Below are 25,964 nucleotides of genomic sequence, written 5' to 3' on the forward strand. Positions count from 1 at the left end.
TAAATGCTTATCTTATATAACTATTTAACCTTTATTATGCTTAGAAAAAAAACAGTGCCCTATTTTTTTTATAAACAAATCTATATAATCAAATTGTAGATTACCATTACTTGATTATTATCCATATGTATTTAGTGACATCCCCCTACCTATTTTTTTTATTAAATATAGCCTTTTTAGAATACTACCAAATTTTTGAACTTTGCTCCTCTTTTTCAAAACGTATTACCGCCAAAAATAAAAAATTGCCCTCCCCCAATCATTAACTTAAGGAACTTTTTAAGTTAGTCTTTTCTCTCACATCCATAAGCCCCAAGAATATTTGATTTTTTTTTTTTTGATTTTTTTTTAAAGATTAGTTACAGACAAATAGCCTTTTCTTTAATCTCTTGTAAAAAAGGAAAAGTCTTGTAGGATTATATTTTTTAATTCATCATCCTACAGTGTTTGACCGACTTAGGAACAAAATATTTTCCTTAAACTGGAAGTTTAAAATTATGTCTCTTGGCAAATTGTCTGGAATTTATTTTGGTTTAAAGACTCTGATCTCTCTATATTGACATTAAACTTTGTTGAATTGATCTCCCAAGCCAACCCTAATTTGTTAAAAAATTCCAGCATTTTATCTTGAGTAATAGACTCATAGGTGCATTTTGCATGCGCAGGTTGTTGCTCCGTGCTCGATCGTTTATGTGTCCCATCTTGATTTCTAGATTTTTTAATTGTTTGATTAATAATGTATTCTGTTCTATTAACCAATTTTCTTGAAATTCTAAGTGGTCTAGTTTTTCAACCACTATCTTGACTATCAGTCAATACCCCAATTTGTTGCTTTATATCAGCATTACACTTTTTTTGGTTAGTTATGGCTTCCAGTTCTTTTAAAAAAAAAAAAATTTTTTTTTAAAAAATCAACCATAATATGTATGTCATTTGAGCTGTGTGCACTGCTTGACGAATCCTCTAGACGGGACAATGATAGGGCCGATTCCTAAATCTTTTTTTCCTTTGGGGATTATTTTAACTGGTGGACAAAGGTTTGGAGCTCCTTTTTCTCCTTTAGTGTCTTTTTTCCGGTCTTGTTTTGCAGTTCTCTTTTCCTGAGTCTTTGTTGCCATGTCTTTTTCTCCTCCACTCCCTCTTCTAGTAGCTCTCCACTTCTTTGTCTTCAAGTTTCCCCTTCTTCTCTCCTATTTTTTGTTTTGATACTAGTTTAATCAGAGCTTCTGATTACAATTTTACAAGGTTTTCTGGCGAGGGAGTATATTGATGAAATGTTTAAAAGAAACAGACAGCCTCTATTCTTGCTATATTTCAAGCTCTCCCTTCTTCTCCCAGTGGTCTCCCTCGTACTCAAGACCCTTTTCACCACTTCCCTTATTTAGGGGGTATATTTCAATTTGGGTAGGGGGGTTTACAAGGCACCTGCTACTTCGGCAATCCCCTTCCTCCGGTTTTGTGCTCCTTGATTATCAAATTCCTTTCAGCTCTCCTCTTTCTCCGATCTACGTTCCAGTGACTATGCTATTTAGCATTTGTCTACATTGTCAGCAAATCCAACCTCTGTGTTCGTGGCTTTCTCTACGCTGGACCTCCACAGTCCGCCCCTGGATGCGTGCGTGAACGTCAGCTACGTCACATAAGTCATTATGCGTTACCTACCTCAAATGTTGTATTTTTAATCTGAATTTAAGTGTTTGCTCCACCAAATAAAGTTTAAATAAAATGTATTAATATACCTGGAGTTTTTTCTGCACCGGTCTCCACCTTCTCTGGTGTAGAAAATTCATGCAAGGAGCTGCACAGCTGGCTAAGCTCAGCGGAAGAGCACCTGGCAGCATTATGTTGGCTCCTGGTAAATTATCAAAATGTTCTTAACATGATTTTACTACTTGCTCTGAAAGGACATTATGGCAATCCAGGTATTATAACCATTACAGTGGCTACTAGTGGTCACGGTGCTTGAAGTGTTTCTTTAATAAAAAAATAAAAAAATTGAAATTTTTTTAAAATTAAAATGCTATATTAAGATGCCAGGAACCGATACAATCTGTACATCAAATAAGTTTATGAAATTAAGCAAAAAAAAAAATAAGGGTTTATTATGAAAAGAGACAAAAATCAACCCAGGTTATTATAAATAGACTTTATTGAAGCCAATACCTCAATATTGAGGCTGATGGTTGGATTTTTATATGCACAAGTTGTAACATTTCAAAATTTCGAAAAGGAATGTCAACAGTTACAACAACCATGCAGAACATTGTCTGATCACATATTAGAAGCATTTTACATTTCTTAAGAAATGCGTATAACAGTTATATATAGAACTACTTCCAATAAACTGCAACACATTGATCGACATTTCCAGTACAATCTACTGTGTCAACACAAAGGGGAGAGACAAAGATTTCATTTACCAAATAATGTAATATTTACTGTTATGAACGAAAAATTAAAAAGCTTTTCAAATAAAGGCCATCTTCACATAGAAACCAATGCAACCATTACTCTCATACCCTCCCTCTGCTGGAATGACCAGCCTAAAATTGCAAATCTCTCAGTACTGAGAATATTCTTTTGTCTGAAATTTGGCAATAATGCGCTCAAGCTGCCTCTTTGCTTCACACTGGGGAAAGTTGCTCATATCATAGTACTGGGCTGCAATTTTCACCAACCTGAAAGAAAAAGCAAAGCAGAGAAAAACGTTAAAAAAAAAAAATACAATTTTAATTCAGGTGCAAATGCCAAAGTATATACCACTATAGTACAGAGAGTTAAAATGAGAAAATATGCACCAAAACAGATTTAGCTTAATGAAGCAGTTTGTGTGTATAGACCAAGCCTTAAGTGCCACTGCTTAATTGCTTGTTTTGGTCTATGCAGCCCTAGCCACACCTCCCCTGGTTGTGACTCATACAGCTTGCATAAAAAGTTTCATGTCCAATCAGATGTTAATTTACTTAAGAATTTATTCCCTGCTGTGTAAATTGAACTTTAATCACAACCAGGAGGTTCCTGCAAGGTCTAGCAAGCTATTATCAGAGCACGATTTAGGTAAATCTAAATTAAAACAGAATATGCAATAAAGTATAAATATTAGATCTCACTTTACAGGAAGTATTTAGGCTGTTCAAGTCACATGCAGGTGTGACAAGGGCTGCATAAACAAAGTGATTTAACTCCTAAATGGCAGAGAAATGAGCAGTGAGACTACAGAGGCTTTAACGGTTTGGTTAATATTTAACCAAAAGAAATAAAGACACAGGAAGCATCATGTATCAACGAGCAATAGCAATCAATGGTTTCAGCAGATAACATCTTACTATATTTAGCACGTTTGTTTTTTTTTGGTGTTTTTTTTAATTGCATAATGGACTAGTTGTAAATGAGAACCTACAACAGATTGAGCTGCATTAAATGTATAATAAAAACCATCAACATTGGTATAGAAATCTTAGATCTCTAGGTTATCGAACGTGACCTTATGTGACTTTTGTCGCCAAGTCAAATGTGTAATTTAAAGCATGTAATTGAACAGCTATCCTATGATAACATGGCTCTATTTTGTAAAGAGAGTTGTTTAGATAAAAGAGTTTGGCATCATTACCATCCCCTTGAAAGAAAGCAGAGAGACTGGCCAGAGTCCGTCTGGGAAAATGTATTGCCTTATTGCAAAGAATAGTACAAGTGAGGTTCGTGGTTTTATTATGCAGGTGAGCAGTCGGCAAGAATGATCCACATACTTTACATAATGCTCTTGTTTCATATTTTGTCCAATATTCTAAGTAATAAGATTTATCAGAGGCTGTAGAATAAAGAGCTAATGCAACTTACAGGAAGACCTTCATTATAAAGCAAAGAGACTGCAGGGTGAAAGAAACTAAAGGAAAATCTGCAGGACAAGTTTCTTTGCAAAAATGGTTCTCAAACCAAACCTCAAGATGAAACAAATGTTCAGGTTTCAATGTTATCAAAAATCTAACCTACTAAGAACACTGATAAAGATCTCCTTGAAGACAAGTTTAAAAAGTGCTGCTTTATTGAACTACTGACAAGTTAAAACTTTTAAGCAGCAATTGATTTTGTTTCTTTAAAAATGGATAATTACATTTCAAACTGGTCCTCATTTTGTATTGTGTCATTTCAGACCACGTGAGCTTTAATGTTGTTATATTAATGACATTTCCTTAGAAAATTACTCTTTACATGAATTACAGAGAGACACTAAAACTAACAAAACCAAAAAAAAAAATCTCATTTATTTAAGCTAATCCGTTACCTAAATAAAGCAAAAATCCTCAACAGAAAAGGCAGCTGAGCACAATAAACAGACACTTTAATGGATAAATCATTCTCAAAAACACACTAACAGGATTAATTACAAAGTAGTAACGTTTGGGAATTTCAGCAGTGATAGTTTAGGCTCAAATAACCAACCTGCAGGTCAACTCCAGACAATTCACAGTGTACTGAATAACACTGTAAATATTGTCTATGCAGCACTATATGTAAGCAAATAGTTTCATAGCAGAGATTATAATGTATTAAACACTATACTGCTGCCAATGTCATGGAGGATGCGGAGCCAAAAAGTTGGAGACAACTGAAGCAAAGAAAGAGTCAAAAGAGCCTAAATATCTGTATCTTTCATACATAATGATGGTATGGACATCTGAAAAGGGAGGATAAAACCCTATAAGATCTTAATCACTACTCATGAGTGCTATAATAACAAGACAGCAATACATACCATTCAGGCTTTATATCTGTGCACGTGCGGATGTAGTTCTTGGTTGTGAGTACAAATTCGTTGTACAGTACCCACTCAGGTTTGTGATCAAGAACGGTGGAGGGATGTAACTGAACAACTTGGTTGTCCTTCACTGTTAGGTAATGGCCAGTTCTCTCCAAATGTGCCACCTAAAAAAGATGAAAATATAAACATGTAATTAAGGCAAAGTAATAACCAATAATTTTGCCCATACACAATTTGCAAGCAGAAAAGGCATCCATGCATCAATGCGCAGAAGGAGGAAGAAAAAGAGTGGCGTGAAAATAAATGAATACAAATTTAAACACAGAATTAACCCCCCACCCTCCAAAAATAAAAAATTAAATTAGCACGGCTCTGTTTTGCAGGGTAATAGTTATATCAGACAATTTTCAAATGACTTAATTTAACATTTTGTTTGCATGTATTCTTTAAATGTACATTGTGCATCTGGAACGAACAAATGCTGAAACACGAAGTGGATCTTTAAACACACGACTGAAATATAGGATCAATATCTCAGTACGGAGTAATTCTGACAGCGCTTCTAGATGTAGGTGATAGGTTAGCAATAAAAAGGGGCGGCACCAATTCGGTTGAGGAAACATACGTATTTTTTTAAAGAAGTTTTTCTGAATGCGCTGTCAATTGTCTGACCATTCTCAGCTAATCAGTAGCACCACTTCCGGCAATTAACCGTTTGAAAGTTTTTCCGCAAACGGAAGTACAGTGGGACAGAAAGGTCTGACAATTGAACTTTAAATCTTTCATACATGGTTTAACCCCTAAAGGTGAGTCAGTGTCCAGGATCTCCAGGCACCATATCTTCATTTCAATGAACTTGTAATGTTGCAGAGAGTGCTCCTTTAAATAGAGAATTCCAGTGCAAAAACAAGTTATTGCTAAGTTTCCCTCTTAAAGGGACACTATAGTCACCTGAACAACTTCAGCTTAATGAGGTTGTTCAGGTGAGTGCTACAGCTACCCGGAGCCTTTTTCTTGTAAGCACTGTATTTTCTGAGAAAATGCAGTGTTTACATTGGAAGCTTGGAACACCTCTTGTTGCAGTCAATCAGACGGCCACCAGAGGGACTTCCGAGTTCAGAGGCCCTAAAAAGGCCTCTCGTCCGATGCATTCTGGGTGAATGCATCAGACGGGCTATCAGCACACAAAGCACTGTGAACGCGATTTGTGTGCTGATAGCCTGTCAGCACTGCTGTGGGCGTGGCTTCAGCTGACAGCTTCAGCTGAAGCCCGAACCCACAGGGACGCTTACTGTCCACAATAGTGGTTGAAGGGGGGGGGGGGGGAGAGACCTACTCTCCTTCCCCCCCCCCGGCCCCCACCGCTGTGCGGCGGGTGGGGGCCCTAAAATTATCAATAAGGGGGGGGGGGCCTATTGTCCCCCCCCGGCCCCCACCCCTGTGCGGTGGGTGGGGGCCCTAAAATTATCAATAAGGGGGGACCTACTGTCCCCCCCGGCCCCCACCTCTGAGCGGTGGGTGGGGGCCCTAAATACAAAGGGGGGGGACCCTAGTTAACCCTCCCCCCCCCAAAAAAAAATATCTCCCTACCTACCCCCCTCACCCTAAAAATAATGAGGGGGGAACATTAACTAAAAACCTGTAAAAAAAAAAAAAAAAAAAAAAAAAAAAAGAGATAAAGAAAACTTACCATTCGATGTTTTCTTTCTTCTAAAATCTTCTTTCTTCAGCCCAAAAAAGGCCAAATAAAAATCCATAATAACCGACGCAATAAAAAAAAAAAGCGCAAAAAAAATAATCCATCTTCACCCATGGAGGGCTCCGCGCAGACTGAGCTCCGCAGGGTGGGGAAGGCTTATAAAGCCTTGCCCCGCCCTGCAATTAGGCTAAGAACACTCTGATTGGTGGGTTTAAACCAATCAGAGTGCTCTTTGTCATTTTACAAGCGTGGGAAAGTTCTTTGGAATTTTCCCACGCTTGTAAAATGACACAGAGCACTGTGATTGGATGGCTTGAAACCCATCCAATCACAGTGCTCTGTGTCATTTTACAAGCGTGGGAAAATTCCAAAGAACTTTCCCACGCTTGTAAAATGACAAAGAGCACTGTGATTGGATGGCTTGAAATCCATCCAATCACAGTGCTCTGTGTCATTTTACAAGCGTGGGAAAATTCCAAAGAACTTTCCCACGCTTGTAAAATGACACAGAGCACTGTGATTGGATGGCTTGAAATCCATCCAATCACAGTGCTCTGTGTCATTTTACAAGCGTGGGAAAATTCCAAAGAACTTTCCCACGCTTGTAAAATGACACAGAGCACTGTGATTGGATGGCTTGAAATCCATCCAATCACAGTGCTCTGTGTCATTTTACAAGCGTGGGAAAATTCCAAAGAACTTTCCCACGCTTGTAAAATGACAAAGAGCACTCTGATTGGTTTAAACCCACCAATCAGAGTGTTCTTAGCCTAATTGCAGGGCGGGGCAAGGCTTTATAAGCCTTCCCCACCCTGCGGAGCTCAGTCTGCGCGGAGCCCTCCAAGGGTGAAGATGGGTTATTTTTTTTTGCGCTTTTTTTTTTTTTTTTTAATTGCGTCGGTTATTATGGATTTTTATTTGGCTTTTTTGGGGCTGAAGAAAGAAGATTTTAGAAGAAAGAAAACATCGAATGGTAAGTTGATTTTATCTCATTTTTTCTTTTTTACAGGTTTTTAGTTAATGGTCCCCCCTCATTATTTTTAGGGTGAGGGGGGTAGGTAGGGAGATATATTTTTTTGGGGGGGGGGGGGGGGGGAGGGTTAACTAGGGTCCCCCCCCCCCTTTGTATTTAGGGCCCCCACCCACCGCTCAGGGGTGGGGGCCGGGGGGGACAATAGGTCCCCCCCCTTATTGATAATTTTAGGGCCCCCACCCGCCGCACAGGGGTGGGGGCCGGGGGGGGACAATAGGTCCCCCCCTTATTGATAATTTTAGGGCCCCCACCCGCCGCACAGGGGTGGGGGCCGGGGGGGGGACAGTAGGTCCCCCCCTTATTGATAATTGTAGGGCCCCCACCCGCCGCTCAGGGGTGGGGGCCGGGGGGGACAGTAGGTCCCCCCCTCATTGATAATTTTAGGGCCCCCACCCGCCGCACAGGGCCACCAGCCGTCCCATTGGGCCCCGCGATTTCGTCATTTTGACGAAAAAGGGGGCGCGGCCTAGCGGGGAGCTCGGCGCTGGAACGGAGGTAAGTTTTTAATATAAGAAAAAAACCGAATTTTTTTTTTTAATTAATGAAAGTTCATATAAAAGCAAGAAGGAAGGCTGGGGGACCTGTCTTTCTTGCTTTTATATGGTGACTATAGAGTCCCTTTAATATTGTAAAGCACTGAGGAATAAGCTAACGTAATATATATAATAACAGTCGTTTTACGATTCCAGGTTCACTTCTTACACTGGCAAATAGTGTTTTAACAAAACTTTGTCATATTCTTTATTTTTAATTATAGCCCTTTTCGGATTTCACCCTTTGATGTATCCACTGTTTAAAGAAAATAAACCTTGCTCATGTGGTTAAAAAATAATGACACTGCATCAAAAACGCTTTCTAGTTATGGATGTCAATGGCAGTTTAAGGTCAAAACACATAAATGCGACAAGAAACACAGCCCAATACATAATTGTCAATCAGATTGATGTGCATTCTGTAAAAGAACTCCATATTTCTCAAAAACCAGAAGTGTCATATTTGACATTGCGCCATATGCAAGAGTCAACATGCACCTCAGTGGTTAATTTCCTCATAACACAGATCAGTGGGGAGGCCAAATTCCATTTATGTTGAGTTAATTGCTTGTACTTTCTCAGGTCCCTCCAGTTTTCACACATGAATTCCTAAAAGACCTTGTTATATGATTTGAGTGAATCTCATAACAGCTTATGCAATTCATTTCCCTTTTGAGCTCACCAGCCTCAAAACCCTGAGATTCAGAGTCTCTTACTTCCATAAGAAAAAACACATACCTGCATGAAATAACCAGTAACCAAAGCTTTTCTAATATTAATGTAATAATCACGGCTTGTGAAGTCTGTGCTTCTACGCGGCAAGTTAAATCTGTCCATGATTCGTGACAGCTGCTGCCGTACATTGTCTGCAGACATCAGGGACCGGTAGTTAATGAAGTTGTCATAACACCACTGAGACGATTCATGATCTGGAGGAAGAAGAAATTAAACATGATCATGTAGGTATCACACATGAAAATGTAACAAGCAAAACGGTTTTTGAGATACACTATGTTGGACTTTTCTATGCATCAGAATTATACATTTCCACATACTCTTGATAATTTGTAGCACTGCATATAATGACGACCAGGTGTTTGTCCTAGCAAATAACTGCACACAGCTCTTGTTTATTTATCATAGACAAATGGCACTTTTTCTGACAGACTACACCACCCAGAGAGGTGGGCACTCCAAACGTAAACAATATAAATTATCCAGAAACCCAGCACAATTATACACCACACATGAGCAATGGAGGACAAAATAAATGTATTCTATACAAGAAATAACACAAGGTTGCGCGACTTATGCTTTTAATGTGTTTTTGTTTAACCTCTGTGCATGAAAGGACATATTCCGGTTATACTATTTAGTTCACTTAAAATAACATTTGTGCATTTGCTCACTGAGGCATATTATTACTGGTATTTATATAGCGCCAGCAGATTCCGTAGCGCTTTACATCATCATCAAAGAGGGAGATTTAACAATAAATTAGACAATTACAAAAACGTAGCTTACAGTCTATAGGAGGTGGGGCGTAAAACACAACAGGACAGGAGCTAGCAATCAAACAAGGTGGAGTGCATAGCACAGCTCTGATCCAGATACAGTTGCAAGAAAAAGTATGTGAACCCTTTGGAATGATATGGATTTCTGCACAAATTGGTCATAAAATGTGATCTGATCATCATCCAACTCACAACAATAGACAATCACAGTCTGCTTAAACTAATAACACAAAGAATGAAATGTTGCCATGTTTGTATTGAACACACCATGTAAACATTCACAGTGCAGGAGGAAGTAGTATGTGAACCCCTAGACTAATGACATCTCCAAGAGCTAATTGGAGTGAGATGTCAGCCAACTGGAGTCCAATCAATGAGATGCGATTGGAGGTGTTGGTTACAGCTGCCCTGCCCTATTTAAAAAAAAAAAAAAAAAAACACACACACACACCAGTTTTCGGTTTGCTTTTCACAAGACACATTGCCTGATGTGAATGATGCCTCGCACAAAAGAGCTCTCAGAAGACCTAAGGTTATAAAAGTATCTCCAAAAGCCTTGCTGTTCATCAGTGCACGGTTAGACAAATGGTCTATAAATGGAGAAAGTTCAGCACTGCTGCTACTCTCCCTAGGAGTGGCCGTCCTGTAAAGATGACTGCAAGAGCACAACGCAGACTGCTCAACGAGGTGAAGAAGAATCCTAGAGAGTCAGCTAAAGACTTACAAAAGTCACTGGCAAATGCTAACATCCCTGTTAGCGAATCTACAATACGTAAAACACGAAACAAGAATGCATTTCTTGGGAGGATACCACAGAGGAAGCCACTGCTGTCCAAACAAAACATTGCTGCACGTTTACAGTTTGCACAAGAGCACCTGGATGTTCCACAGCAGTACTGGCAAAATATTCTGTGGACCGATGAAATCAAAGTAGAGTTGTTTGGAAGAAACACACAACACTATGTGTGGCGAAAAACAGGCACAGCACACCAACATCAAAACCTCATCCCAACTTTGAAGTATGGTGGTGGGGGCATCATGGTTTGGGGCTGCTTTGCTGCGTCAGGGCCTGGACAGATTGCCATCATTGAAGGAAAAATGAATTCCCAAGTTTATCAAGACATTTTGCAGGAGAACTTAAGGCCATCTGTCTACCAGCTGAAGCTCAACAGAAGATGGGTGTTGCAACAGGACAATGACCCAAAGCATAGAAGTAAATCAACAACAGAATGGCTTAAACAGAAGAAAATACGCCTTCTGAAGTGGCCCAGTCAAAGTCCTGACCTCAACCCGATTGAGATGCTGTAGCAATTCACACCAGACATCCCACGAATATTGCTGAACTGAAAAAGTTCTGTAAAGAGGAATGGTCAAGAATTACTCCTGACCGTTGTGCACATCTGATCTGCAACTACAGGAAACGTTTGGTTGAAGTTATTGCTGCCAAAGGAGGTTAAATCCAAGGGTTCACATACTTTTTCCACCTGCACTGTGAATATTTACATGGTGTGTTCAATAAAAACATGGCAACATTTCATTCTTTGTGTGTTTAGTTTAAGCAGACTGTGATTGTCTATTGTTGTGATTTAGATGATCAGCAGATCACATTTTATGACCAATTTGTGCAGAAATCCATATCATTCCAAAGGGTTCACATACTTTTTCTTGCAACTGTACATGTACTTTATATGAATTAAAGTTTTCTTTGCATCGTACACAAGATAAGTAGGCTACACTTTTCCTGTTTTTACAGGATTTATGAAAACTAAAGAAACCGTTCACACTAACCCAGCATTATGCATCCTATGGAAATATGAATAAAAATATGAATAAACATTATTCAAACATAAACATTTTTCAAAGCACAGCTGAATGCAGCTCAACTCTGGAAAGACCAGGTACAGTAATGATTTACAGAAAACAAGCTCATAAAATGAGAACAAACCTTTTTCAGTAAATCAAACTCTGACAATTCATTGGCACAAAGCAAGGGGCAAGTATAGGAAATAAATACACTTTGTACTAAAATGCAAATCCGTAAACAAAATAAGTGCCAAATGTTTAAGTGTTATGGACCGTACCACCTCCCCGATCTCTCCCCTGCAGTCCTACAACATGTCACTGCTTGCCTTTCTTCAATCTCTGCTTGGATGTCCTCCTGCTTTCTGAAACTCAATCTCTCTAAAACTGAGCTCATTTTCCTCCTCTTAATGCTGATGCTCCACTTTCCCTGCAAGTTGATGGTACTTGCATCAATTCGTCCTTGCAAGCTCGTTGTCTTGGTGTTCTTTTATCCTGGCCTCACCTTTGCACCTCAATCAAGTATGTTGCTAAAACCGGTCGATTCCACCTTAAAAACATTGCCGCACCCGCCCCATTCTTAGCAAGAAACTGCCAAGGAGCTTGTACATGCTCTGGTAATCTCTCGCATGAATTACTGTAATTCTCTCATAGTTGGTCTCCCCAGAAGCCGAACTGCCCCCCAGGGTAAATTCTATGCCACATATCGGTCTCTTGCTCTCTCCTAAAGAGCCACAACTCCACTCTCACCCCCAGTTCTGCTACTTTAACACCTTGTTTGGTAGATGTCCCACCTTGCTGCCCCTACTGTGTTTTTGTACCCCCACCTATTCTAGACTACAAGCTTGTTTACTGTGTTTTTGTACCCCACTTCCTCTAGACTATAAGCTCGTTTAAGCAGGGTCCTCATATACCTATTGTTTCCGTATCATTGTGTAATTGTCTCATTTATTGTACAATTTCCCCCCCTTTGATATTATTGTAACGCACTGCTGAATTAGTTAGCGCTATATAAACACCAATCATAATAAATAATGTTAAAACAGCATAATTAAAATGGTACAAGGTCAAGTTAAGCTATAATAAAATTAGTAACAGTGGAGCAGAGATCTTTCATTCTTACTATTTTTTATATATTTTTTTTTAAAGGCATAGCCTTGTATACACAGCTAGCACAAAAATCAGAAAACAGCAATTGTGTACATAGAAGATATCTCCTATTTATTCATCTTTGAAGTAACACTGGGGATTAAGTAATAAAGGAGACCACATAATTTCTATTATCCAGTAATTGCTTCAAAATGCATTTAGAAAAGTAACCATATGGCAATTCAGTTCTGTAACACACTTTAGGTGTAACATGGATTCAAGTAGCCTGCTCACTGTTATTGCACGAGTAGCTGCTAGTATTGGGAATGCAAAATCCTTAGTCCATTTTAACTACTCTACTCCTGTCCTTATATACCCAATACTCATATGTTATTCTATGCAACATAAACTAAGAGCAATAAAAGGAACATTAAATACAAGCTTTGGGGTGGAGGTGGAGGTAAAAAGATTTTTATTTTTGCAATATAAAACAGATCCAACTTAACAGTGTAGATCAGAGATTCATTGTTAAATGTAATAGAATAAAACACTTACTTTGTTTAAAAGCGTGATACACGTTCAGCAGCGTCAGATGATCACCATCTATGTGGGCAAACCTCATCTTGGATTCATCTGCAGCTTTCTTGACTTCCGTGGGTCGAATAAAACACTGTGGGACTAAACAAGGTTGGTATGGGCCCAACACAAATGCCCATATCGATGAGTCACGCATTCACTGATAGAGGAACAAGGCCTAGCTAGGTCAGTTCACAGAGCATAGGGCAGGGCAGGATGGGCCTCCAACTGCATCTTGGACTGTTTACTACCTTTGTTTGGTACATCAACACCTAACCACATCTGTAAGACAAGAGGGTTTCAAAACTACAGAGCACCAGATTATATTTGCTTGAACTAAATTAAGGCACCGACATGACAGCCATCAAGGGAACAACTACCCTACATCAGGTTCACCAAGATTTCAAGAATCTACAACGGCTGCCTCATCAAAATCATATGGCAACCAAGTACATTTCATGCAATAAATTCATTTAAAATAAAAAATAAAATAAAAAAAACTAAAGAAATTCCTAAAAAAATAAAAAAAATAACCACAAGCAAAACTTGTTGCCACTAATGGCCATTTTTAATTTGCTTAATGCAAATACTTTAACAGCTACAACTGTGGGGTGAAAGTAGTAGTGGACATTTAGAGGTGCAAACAAGACAGATACTTGCAGCAATTCAATTCCTTATAGTAATTTGATCCAGTAATTTCTAAATCTTTGAATGTTTACATGGGGCAATGTTTTCCACTGAATAAGTAAACTATAGCTTTTGGAATATGTATGGACATATAAGTAACTGGGGATAAGCTGTACAACTTTGCAACTTCCAGGGGTTTCCATACATTAAGTCCAATATGATGGAAGTTGACAAGTCTAAAAGATTAGGATTTAATTATGACAAGCCATGTATAAATATGTTAGTTGCCAGTTTATAAAGGACTGTTCATCAGAATAAACCGCAAGTGTTATTTACCTAGATTTAATATTTAAATAAAATTTTACCAAGAATCATTAACGCCATCTCATTGATCCTTAGTGAATACAACTGCTGGTATACAGTACATTGTCCAATGTTCTGGGATTTAATGCATCCATGAAGTTTTGGTCTTCATTTGTATGCTTGAGTGAACTGTATGCACCATTTGCTGCCTGTCAAGTTTTCAACCATAGCTAGCATTTGGGATGCTGGCTGTTGTGGACTGGCTTTCCCATTATGCTGTGCCAGAAAACAAGCTAATCAATATGGGAAAGGTTGACCACCACATGACCTGGCATGCCAAAGGCTATCAAATCACTGAATTGAAATAAAGAGAGGTAATATGAACACTAGACTACTACCACCACCACAGAAAAGCTGCATCAGTGATTATACACACTGCCCTGCCCATCTGCTCTGAGTCTGAAGTATTGGAAAGATATAGCTTGAAAACACATTTTACCACTCATTTTGAAGTCAAATCTATATGTAGTCAAACAGGTTAACAATTGGAAATAGCATGAAACATTTACTGTCAAATTTTCAAGACATTACCACACTAAAGATACAATTACTTCTGATTCTGGCACTCAAACCTATCAGAAGGAGACGCAATAATAGGAAGTTGTCACCAAGAGATTTAGGAGAATTATACTTTAAAAAGATACGCAAAAGTTGGTGTGTGGTGTATAAAGCAAACAAAATTATGTATCTGTCCAGGGCCTAACCTTTATATTATAGTAAGTGATATACATATGGTCTTTAATTAGTAACCAAGACAACTGTGGGCCCATTTTTTAATGGAGTAGAGTAGGAAATCTTAAACTGCTAAAATTTGGGGTGATAACCTCTGTAGGATACAGACTATTGTAGATAAAATATTGTTGCTGCTTCTAAAGATACATTTTAGATCATGTCTTTCAGTCTGTCTCACACAAAGACAAATTAATGAATGTGAAACAAGAGAAAGATAAACAAAGAATGTATTTTCAATAAGAAGCAGGCTCACCCTCAAAAGGTTTACATGAAATTATTAAACAGCAATTAAAAATTAAAATGTGTTTCTTATAATTGCCATTCTAACAATGTATTCCGTAAGAGCATAAATTACTTTTAACACTGCCTTAACAACTATAGTCTACCTTAGGGGTGCTCTATTGATCTCTGCATTTGATTTGAATTTTCTTAGCATGTTGTGCAAATTGCAAATGATAAGAAAAAAAAATGCTCCATTTGAATGACAAAGTTTAACAAGAACCATCAAATGGCAATTTTTTTGCAACATATGTTATCAAGCTTTGTTCAGCTTAACAGTCCAAATGAAAATGGACACTACAGGCGTGCTACATCCTAAAAATTGTTTAACTGGAGTGTTGCAACATACCCATTACTCGATTATGGTTGCAATCGTCCAATGGGCAACAAAGCATTCAATTTTTTTAAACCAGTACTTGTTTTCAATCACCGTTATTCAAGTGTGAACTGTTGGAAATTTTAAGTAAATTTACGTTTTCGGCCAAAACAGAATCTGACAACTTAAAAGCCAAGTTCTCTCTGACTGTTCCGGCCCAAAAGTTGAAATTCACTTTTAATACAAATTTGCACAATACATGCTTTAGTGGGTACTCAGACGTGCCTTAGCATACACACATTATATAATTCCATATATATGTTGATAAATATATACACACTGTGAAAAGAGTTTCCGTTTGATGGAAAGACTTTTAATAGTATGTTCCCTGCTATTACCTGACAGCATGGCTGTTATAGATAGGATCTCATTAGAACAATTGTATTCACAACTTGCGATAACCATCTTGGCTAACTGTGGGTCCAGAGGAAATTCTGCCATCATTGACCCCAATTCAGTAAGGTCTCCATCATCATTTAAGGCAGATAGATAATTCAAGAGCTCCAGGGCTCGCATTAATGTTTCAGGGGCTAAAAAAAAAATTTAAAATAAAATGAAATATTCCAGTCACTGCTTCAGTGGACAAAAAAAAAAAAAAAAAAAGAGGAAGAAAAAAAAACAACAAACAACCCAAAAAGAATGGCATGAGAGGTTTTGAGGTAGAATGGAGAAAATTTATGTTTTCATAACTCTTGCAACGAATCCGACTGCACATATTTACTTTGTTTTAGACATCACATGCACTATTTATTTTATATGCCAAGTTAAGGGAATAAGGATATATAGTTTGCAATAAAATTAAAAAGTTTGTTAAAAGAAATGAGTTTAATATTTCCATATTAGATTTGGTTGGATTTAAATGGCATTTTGAAAATAAATCATGTTATTAAACTTTCAATAAATTTGCGTTATTTACATTTTCAGAGCAACTTCCTACCTGGAGGATCCATAAAGTCAAAGTGAACCAAGTCATCAATACCAAGTTTCTTTAACTGCAGCACCACAGAACCCAAATTAGACCTCAGGATTTCAGGGTAGGTATTGTCCTGTAAAAACAGCAAGTACCAACACATAAGACACATTTTACTTTATAAGAAAGCATTCTAAAATGAAGACTTAAAGAGGCCATATGTTAGTATCATCACTACTCATTGACCCCTTCCACCTTTTGTGTCTAATTACGCCAGCTATATGACAACACACTCACTCCTAGCCGCTAAAGCCAGGTTCCTCCACTGGTGCTTGACTAATGTGGAAATAAAGGTAATAACAGAGAGAGTGTGGTGCTATCTAGTTCCAATGTCCAGACGTTATTACAACAATTCAAAGTTGGATGGACTAATGCAGAAGTTCACTTTCACAATTGCAGAGCCAAAGCACAGGTGCCTGGTAGTAGGAGTTTGGAGAGAGATTTTTTTATTAGAGAGCCCAAATATAATACTATGTTCAAACCTGGATATACATGCTCCAAACATAGAATTTACGGGTTTGGAAAGCTGCTGCTTACAACTGAACATGCCAAGGTAAAGTTAAACCTTTGGAAACAAAATAGCAGCTTCCAGTAAACAGATTCTTGTTATGTGGATTTGCATATTTTAAAAGTACCCAATAAGCATGCGTGCACAGCTCTTATCTTTCATGAGCATAATCCCACCCACCCATGTGTGGATTAGAATACCAGCCCTTAGTGGATCAAGAGGGAAGCACACAACATTGAAACAAGCACGAGAGAATCTAATTTTACCAGCAAAACTTTAAAAGGAATTAGAATCATAATACTGATCCAAATTCGAAATTACTGTATTAAAAAAAAAAAAAAAAAAAAAAAATGAATTGAAATGGGAGATACACAAAGCAGCAATGTGATAAAGAAGGTGCTGCAAAACTATTTCACACAGCACAGAGATGTGATGCAGAATCTATTAGCTAGAAAGGGGATATTAGTGATGTCAAGATCAGAAAGTGTTTGAGACATATGAACTCTCCAGTGCTGAAAAACACCTGTAAATAGATTAGTACCTGCATTTCTGTTTTATAAGCTTTCTCTGTGTAAAGCCTAAAGCATTTGCCTGGCCTAGTACGACCAGCTCGACCTGCTCTCTGCTGTGCTGAAGCTTTACTGATAGCGGTCACAAGAAGGGATTCCACTCGAATACGAGGATTATACACCTGTCAGTAAAAAGTGGGGAGGAAACAAAATTAATATTTAAAATGTATAGACTGGCAAATTTATGGATTTGATCAATCTGAAAATGATATGCACACAGTAGAATATACAGTCCTCCTGCTCATTTTACTTCAAAGTATTTCACTAACATGTTCCATGTGAGAGGAACTTCAAACACTCGAAAAAAATTACATTTATATTATATTTTTATTTTATTTTTTAAAAAAGCACATTACCTTTTGCTTGGCAAAACCCGGATCAATCACAAATACAACACCATCGATTGTTAAAGAAGTCTCAGCTATATTAGTGGATACCACAACCTAGGAGTGGGAATAGAAAAAATAAATATACATTCTCACAGAAGTGGTTTCCAGTTTAAAATGTAAGATTTGCACACATTTTGCCAATAACTACTTTGCAATTATATGTTGAAACACATACCAGGAAGCTTTAGGAACTCGCAAAAAAATAAAAAAAATGCATGACAGCTACGTGGAGACGCTGAATGTAGGTGCTGAGATAGGAGACACTTTAGTAGCAGTTTGAGCGAATGCCACTAGAGATGTTACTAGGCAGCAATGTAAACTCTGCCTTGTCTCTGAAAAGGCATAATTTACACTGAAATGCCTGCAGAGACAATCTATATAAACCAGAGCCACTATGTTGAGTTGTAGTAGTTCTAGTGACTAGTGTCCCTGTAAGAATTGTATTTTCGTCGTTGAAAAGCTGGCTCCTACATTGAAAGCAAATTTGCCAAGCCCTGTCTTATACCAGCAAACATTGTTTTTGCAGCTATGCTGAAATTAATCACAGTACACTGGTGTAATTTCTACCTTAAATAAATAATTTGTGTCATATAAAGATTCCCTCCTCCAAAATGCTGTATGTTTTTAACTGTAAGATGTGGAAAATGCAAAACTACAAGTTCAGTTGTGCAACAGTTTCATTCCATTGCATCTATCTGAAAATTGCTTCAGCGCCAGGAGCAGTCATTACTGTTGTACTCCTGCACATGGAAAAGAGTACAGCATTGAGGTCCACAGATGATCCCGCAACACTGCAGGATCCTCCATAAACATAACCAATACCCTGCAGCCACCACTGGTGATGGTGTAGCTCTGCCCACTGTAAGAATGTCAGGTGTAGGAAAAATACATAAGACAAAGTAGTCCTTACATGGTCTTATGTTTTTAGTTCGAAACCGATAAAAAATAAAATAAATAAGACTGTAGAAAAGAGGAAGAGACTGGGAAGAGGCAAGCATGGACAGTGCCGCTTTAAAAGGTTCTTGAAAATCATTAAAACCATGGCAACTATCTACACAGTTACATACCTTTCTGCCTATTGCACCACTTGTTTTCTTGGGTGGAGGGGGCTCAAATATTCTCTGCTGTTGCTGTGGTGGTAGAGTCGAATACAAAGGAATGATCTTGATATCACCAACTTCAGGACCCAAGTCATCAATTTCTCTTTTAATCCGTTTACACGCCTCATCGATTTCCTACAAAATAAATTTGTATTAACAGGTGATAGATTTTTTTCTTCTTGATGATCCATCAGCCAAGTGTATTTTAGAGAATATTTGATGTATTTCTCTCTTGCCAGTAGGGCAATGTTTCGGCTAACCTGTGTGCATACAGACATTAGCCAACCAACTCATATTTGAGTTCAGGGTTTCTATTAGACTTAGTCATTATACAGTACTTTAAACAGTAGGTGGAAGTAGACAGACCGTCTTATTGACATTACTCCAGGCCCCTACTCCCTATAGGAGATACAGTTTTAAGATTACAACGTAAAGTGCTAAAATGGCACAACTGTAAAAAATGTTTCTATTTCTGGTTGTTGCAGTTGTGTGAAAATACTAAATGCATTTTGCAGCTTCACTAATTGATATGGTTATAAATTATGGGTCACATGGATTTAGTAAAATAGGAAAACAATCTGCCATTAAACTGGAACAATTTAATTTCTCATTAAAAAAATATATATAAATAAATAAAAATCAATAGTAAAAACAGTACCAACAAGAAACTTTTAAAAAAAAAAAAAAACAAAAAAAAAAAAAAAACAAAAAAAAAAAAAAAACTCTTACTGCACAAATAAGCAAGAATTTCACATATCTAAAGAAACTTACTATAAACAGATATTTATATATACACACCTCTTGGCCAGTGAGGAAGAGCAGAAGATCTCCCTCCTCTTCTTCACACATGTGTATCTGTATCACAGTACGAATGGCTGCCTCTAGGTAATCCCGTTCTGGCTCTGGCGTATAGAAGATTTCTACAGGATGTGTACGGCCAGGAATTGTCAGAAGTGGACAGCTATCAAAATAAACCTGGAATTTTCCAGCATCTAGAGTAGCACTCATGACTATAACCTAGAGAACAGGGGACAGAAATGTATAAGTAACTTATACAATACATTGAAATAGGAGTTGTTAAACACAGCCTTACTGCATTTTGATTTGATAATATTTTTCAAGGATATATAAGGGTCAATTGAAAATTATGTATGCTACATTATCTCTTACCTACCTGAAGTTATTATGCATTATGACGAAGATTGAATTATTGCAATGATGGGTAGATAAGCACACATGTACAAATAATGGCAAATGAAGATCGTGATCCATGGCCAAAATTATGTAGTATCCCTTAAGAGGACACACAGAGTTCAAGATATTTAACAAAAGACTAAATGTAACTCCTCCTTTTGCATTCTGGAAATCAAGTCGATAAGGTCCCAAGAATTATGTAGTTATTAATTTAAAAAAAAAATCTGCCCAACATAAAAACTAAATTTTCTTTAAATGACACTCCAAGATACCCACACATATTGTGCAATTCTGTCAAAGATAAGTGTGTGCTTTTATAAGCAAACAGCTAAGGTTTTCTAGTGAGAACATTATTTTGTCTCTTAAAAAGGACACTAGTCAACAGAACAAGTATAGCTTAATGTAGTTGTCCTGGTGTCTATAGCCTGTCCCTGGAGATACAGAGAAAGGGCAATGTTTACACCTCTAGTGACAATCACTCAGATGGCCACTAGAGTTGCTTCCTGTTTCGCTCTGCATGGAGGCGATGAACATTCTCCATAGAAATGCATTGATTCAGTGTTTTGTAGCACATGGTCAATAGTTTTCTAATGTTTTCCTATTAGATTGGCTGAGATAATCAAGTTTGATGATCTCAGCCATGGAGACGGAGACAGACCAGTAGTGGCGAGACTGGCAAGGCCGGGGGAAAAGGTGAGTAAAATCACCTCTTCAGCATTTGGAGAGGGACAGGCACCTAAACAGCCACACCAGGACTTTAGTGTCAGGAATAAATGTTTGACACTATAGTGTTCCTTTAACCCCCTTAAGAACCAAACTTCTGGAATAAAAGGGAATCATGACATGTCACACGTCATGTGTCCTTAAGGGGTTAATTATGTTTCAATCTCCATCCACCAAAAGCGAGGGTGTTTTATCAAAGATAGGAACGAATTGCCCAGATCTCCCATAATTTATTGCGTCCACTAGAAAAAAAAAACTAATTTATAATAAGGTCACAATGTCTGTTCAGAAGAGGAAAACCTATTTTTAATTACCTATGCTGCATAATTAAATATTCGTTTTCTGGGGTTAACAATTGGAACAGGTGCTGATCAATACCCTAATGATATATATCAGAAGAGAGCATATAGCTAGCCACTCAGACTATGCAAAGAATACACAATTGTTGCAGTGGGTCTAAGCAGATTCCAAAATGAATTACCTTCAAATCGTTTCTTTGTCTCACCACCTCCTTTAAAACACCCATTAATATGTCTGTTGCCAAAGTCCTTTCATGAGCTTCGTCAAGAATTACCACACCATACCGTTCCAAAAGCGGGTCATTCATTGCCTCTCGAAGTAACATACCGTCAGTCATATACCTGAAAGAGAATTTTTTTTATCAAATTATGATCATATCATGAAGTCCATCTCTGTGTCTATTTACATTTACACGAAAAAAACAATTGACCCCGGAACACTAAAAAATAAATAAATTATATTTTAAGTGCTTCTTTAACCCCTTAAGGACACATGACATGTGTGACAGGTCATGATTCCCTTTTACTCCAGAAGTTTGGTCCTTAAGGGGTTAAAGAATGTGCCATAACAGATGAAAGGTCAAATTTGTTTGTATGATTATTATAAGAACACACCTCTAAACAAAAGCTAAGTTTTCAATGATTTCGAAAAGATGAAAATATCGTATCAATGCATAATTAAACCAGTAGAGACGAATAAAGTTTGTATTAAATTAAACACACCATGTAACAAGCTGTGTGTGCATCGAGTACCACTCAAATGAAGACCTACATCCAGATCTACAAACCCATAAAAACTAAAGATTAAGAATACATTTTCAATATATTGTTTAAAAATCCTCAGATCAGCGTGTATCAGATGTAGAGGATTCTAAACATGATCCAGCCTGTTCCAAACAGAGTTATTAGTATTGAAACGATTATAGAAATGTATCTGACACGGATATATATTGCAACTAAGCGCATGCAGAATTAAGATACCTATTAAAAGTCAAAACAATATATTTGAGGCTTGGATTACAAGGCAGCTTACTTACTTCAGGATTGTTTTTGCACTGCTGCAGTCTTCAAATCGAATGGAATAACCAACTTCCTGACCCAACATTACATCCATTTCATCAGCCACTCTCTGGGCCACACTCATTGCAGCTACTCTTCTTGGCTGGGTACACGCAACGCCTCTTTTAGGACCCGGCAACGACCGCATGTAATCAACACACCATTGAGGAATCTGAGGAAATTAATAATTGATTTACAGTTACACTTCTGCAATCAGTTTCTTCATTTAAGTTGTATAGTTTTGGGTAAAAGTAATCACTTGTGCATTAAACCTGCAGAGAGGAAGTCCATCTGTTGGATCAGCTTAAGCATTACATGTGAAGTGAGAACTACAAAACTATCTTAAGTGTTCTGTGTGCAAATACACACAGTGGATCTAAAATACATGACCAATGAGCATCTCCTCATAGAGTCAATGCATCTTTATGGAAAGCGTACAGCATCCCCATGCAGACGGTGGAGAAACTGTGCATCACTGACCAAGGAAGCACCTTGAGTGACTGCCACTAGAGGTGTTACTAAAGTTTTAATAAGAAATTGCACTAGCCAATAAAGATAGCCGATCAACACTTTGCTGCCACACAGACCAGGGAGGCTACAACTTCATCATGAATTGCAGACCAAAGAAACAAAAATACCCAGGCACATAAAGGCTCTATCCAAAACTTCAGATTTTATTTAAGCCAAGGCCTTTTTAAGCAATGGATTGAGAAAGACTTCTATGTGACCGAAACATTGACTGTTCAACTTCAATAAAGTCTGCAGTTTGGGATAAATGTGTGCCCTCTGATATTTAAAATAAAAAAAATATCAGAGGTGTTGCTAGGCAGTAATGTTAACACTGCCTTTTATCTGGAAAAACAAGTGTTTACATAAAAAAGTCTGTGGGGACATGCTATAGACACAAGTACCACAATTGAGCTGTAGTTGTTCTGGCGACTATACTGTCCTTTTAAATAGATCATGATTTTGCAGTCTCAATACAAGTTAAAATCACTTTGTTTATGGATTCCTAGTCACACTTTCCCTTCCTGTGACGTGCACAGCCTCACCAATAAATACACTTCCTGCAAAAAGATAATTGTTTAACTTCCTTGGGTATTCCTGGTACCATAACCACTACAGAGCACTCACCCACACACTTGCTCCCTAAAACACAGACTTTATATGCTATATGTATATTTTACTAGTGCACCAATAATACCTTTTATTCAAGCGTTTTTACTTGAACAATTCAAAATACTAATATTCTTAAATACTTTAAGCACCATTTTAAAATGGTATGACCCCTTGGCTGGGGGTCTGCCAATCATCCGCTTCCACATCTCCTGACCATGGAAACTCCTCAAAGAAGCTTCCGTATGCTCCACTGAGCTAACTGAACGTTCTGTATTGAAATAGGAAGGGGCGGACAGCACAGTGTGAGGTGTCTGCAGTATTACAGAGTGAACAATTGTGACAAATGGGTGCAGCTTAAGGTAAGCTCCACTTCCTTTGTCACTCTAACAAAAGGGTGAAGCTTGCAATCAAGAAACAAACAAGTATTCCTGAGCCTCTAGTGTTAAAGGTGGTTTGCCCAATTTGCCTCCTTAGAAAGGGTTAAAACTTACCTTATTTCACGATCCCCATGGGTCGGCAGGCGCTAGCCCCGCCCCTTATCGGCCTCTTTGACTGACAACAGAATTGATTATTTCAGCCAATCCAGTCCTTTTCCACAGGGAAAGCATTGGATTGTCGAGTACACCAAGGCAGGGAGGGGCCAAACACTGCCCTGGCCAATCAGCATCTACTCAAAGAGGAATCAGGAAAGTTCAGAGTTTTAAAGGACCACTCTAGGCACCCAGACGACTTCAGCTTAATGAAGTGGTCTGGGTGCCAGGTACCTCTAGGATTAACCCTTTTTTTTATAAACATAGCAGTTTCAGAGAAACTGCTATGTTTATAATGAGGGTTAATCCAGCCTCCAAATCCTCTAGTGGCTGTCTCATTGACAGCCGCTAGAGGCGCTTGCGTGCTTCTCACTGTGAAAATCACAGTGAGAGCACGCAAGCGTCCATAGGAAAGCATTGTAAATGCTTTCCTATGCGACCGGCTGAATGCGAGCGCGGCTCCTGCCGCGCATGCGCATTCAGCCGATGACGTCGCGATCAAGATGGAGAGGAGGAGGAAAGCTCCCCGCCCGGCGCTGGAAAAAGAGGTAAGTTTAACCCCTTCCTCTCTCCAGAGCCCGGCGGGAGGGGGTCCCTGAGGGTGGGGGCACCCTCAGGGTACTCTAGTGCCAGGAAAACGAGTATGTTTTCCTGGCACTAGAGTGGTCCTTTAATGCAGAGCGTGGAGACGCTGAACATCAGTGCTGCACACTGTGCAGCATTGCCTCAGGAAGTACCTCCAGTGGCCACTGGAGGTGTCCCTAGGCTTTAATGTAAACACTGCCTTTTCTATGAAAAAAATACATCAGAAATGTAGAACAGATTCTGAAAGAGGAACAAGAGAATGGTAAGTGTGAGGTGACAAAGCCACTATAGACACCTAAACCACTTTATCTCATTAAAGTGGTCTGGTTGCACTGTCCCTGTCCTACTAACCATGCAATGTAAAACATTACAGTTTTAGAGAAACTGCAATGTTTATATCGCAGTGTTAAGATTTCCTCTAGTGGCTGTCTACCAGACAGCCACTCGAGATGCTTCCTGCAGTTTTGAGTTGTCCAGCGTCTTCAAATTCCCCATAGGAAAGCACTGATTCAATGCTTTCCTGTGGGGAAGGCCTTAGGTTCCTCTAACGATGACCTCCGAGGTGGTGGAGACAGAGACATCCCTGAGTGCTCAGAGCTGGAATAAGGCAAATGGGGAAAAAGAAGAAAAGAAAAAAAAAAAGGGTTTTTTTTCCCCTTAACCCCTTCATTGTCAGTGGGTGTGTGTGTGGGGGGAGGGGAGGGGAGGAGTGGGGGTGCAGAGGGAAGCTATAGTCTTCGGAATACAGCTTTGTATTCCTAACACTATAGTGTTTCTTTAAGATGTTGCAGACAGTAACTATATCACATTAAATACTGTAATCACTAGTACTTGTTGTGAATGGTGATCTGAAGTAAAATTTAAATTTCATAATCTTCTTAAAACTTTAACTTTGGGAGAAGAGATGGAGAGCATACTTTAAGCTCAATTTTAAAGGGTAGACTTTCTTGGAGAGAGTAACTCATACATACCCCAGTATTTGCTCATGAAGCTTTAAAGGGACTCTATAGTCACCATATAAAAGCAAGAAAGACAGGTCCCCCAGCCTTCCTTCTTGCTTTTATATGAACTTTCATTAATTAAAAAAAAAAAAAAAATCGATGTTTTTATATTAAAAACTTACCTCCGTTCCAGCGCCGAGCTCCCCGCTAGGCCGCGCCCCCTTTTTCGTCAAAATGACGAAATCGCGGGGCCCAATGGGACGGCTTCGCGCTGGACCAATCGCGTTCTTCATAGAGCGGCATTGAATGCCGCCCTATGAAGAACCTGAGCGCTTTACCGCGCATGTGCGCGGAATGCGCGTTCGCGAGCTGAGCTGTCTGACTGACAGCTCAGCTCGCTTTCTAAAATTATCAATAAGGGGGGGGGACCTACTGTCCCCCCCCCGGCCCCCACCCCTGTGTGGCGGGTGGGGGCCCTAAAATTATCAATGAGGGGGGGGGACCTACTGCCCCCCCCGGCCCCCACCCCTGAGCGGCGGGTGGGGGCCCTAAAATTATCAATAAGGGGGGGACCTACTGTCCCCCCCCGGCCCCCACC

At 38.8% G+C, this 25,964-nt stretch overlaps 1 protein-coding gene across 1 annotated transcript in view; it reads right to left on the minus strand.

The window, feature by feature from the left end:
• Positions 1–2,131: 2,131 nt before the first annotated feature.
• The window catches only part of DHX15 (DEAH-box helicase 15), a 34,317-nt gene continuing 10,484 nt past the window's right edge, over positions 2,132–25,964 (minus strand). The window contains exons 3-14 of the mRNA XM_063457844.1: positions 22,170–22,363; positions 21,315–21,474; positions 19,715–19,933; positions 18,884–19,051; positions 17,784–17,870; positions 17,400–17,549; positions 16,318–16,426; positions 15,719–15,910; positions 12,983–13,105; positions 8,763–8,953; positions 4,754–4,923; positions 2,132–2,678 (exon numbers count right to left, since the gene is read on the minus strand). Coding sequence (XP_063313914.1) covers positions 2,561–2,678; positions 4,754–4,923; positions 8,763–8,953; positions 12,983–13,105; positions 15,719–15,910; positions 16,318–16,426; positions 17,400–17,549; positions 17,784–17,870; positions 18,884–19,051; positions 19,715–19,933; positions 21,315–21,474; positions 22,170–22,363 — 1,881 coding nt within the window. The 3' untranslated portion in view covers positions 2,132–2,560. The remainder of the gene's footprint in view (positions 2,679–4,753; positions 4,924–8,762; positions 8,954–12,982; positions 13,106–15,718; positions 15,911–16,317; positions 16,427–17,399; positions 17,550–17,783; positions 17,871–18,883; positions 19,052–19,714; positions 19,934–21,314; positions 21,475–22,169; positions 22,364–25,964) is intronic.

Source organism: Pelobates fuscus, chromosome 6 (assembly GCF_036172605.1).
Source record: "Pelobates fuscus isolate aPelFus1 chromosome 6, aPelFus1.pri, whole genome shotgun sequence".
Classification (NCBI taxonomy): domain Eukaryota; kingdom Metazoa; phylum Chordata; class Amphibia; order Anura; family Pelobatidae; genus Pelobates; species Pelobates fuscus.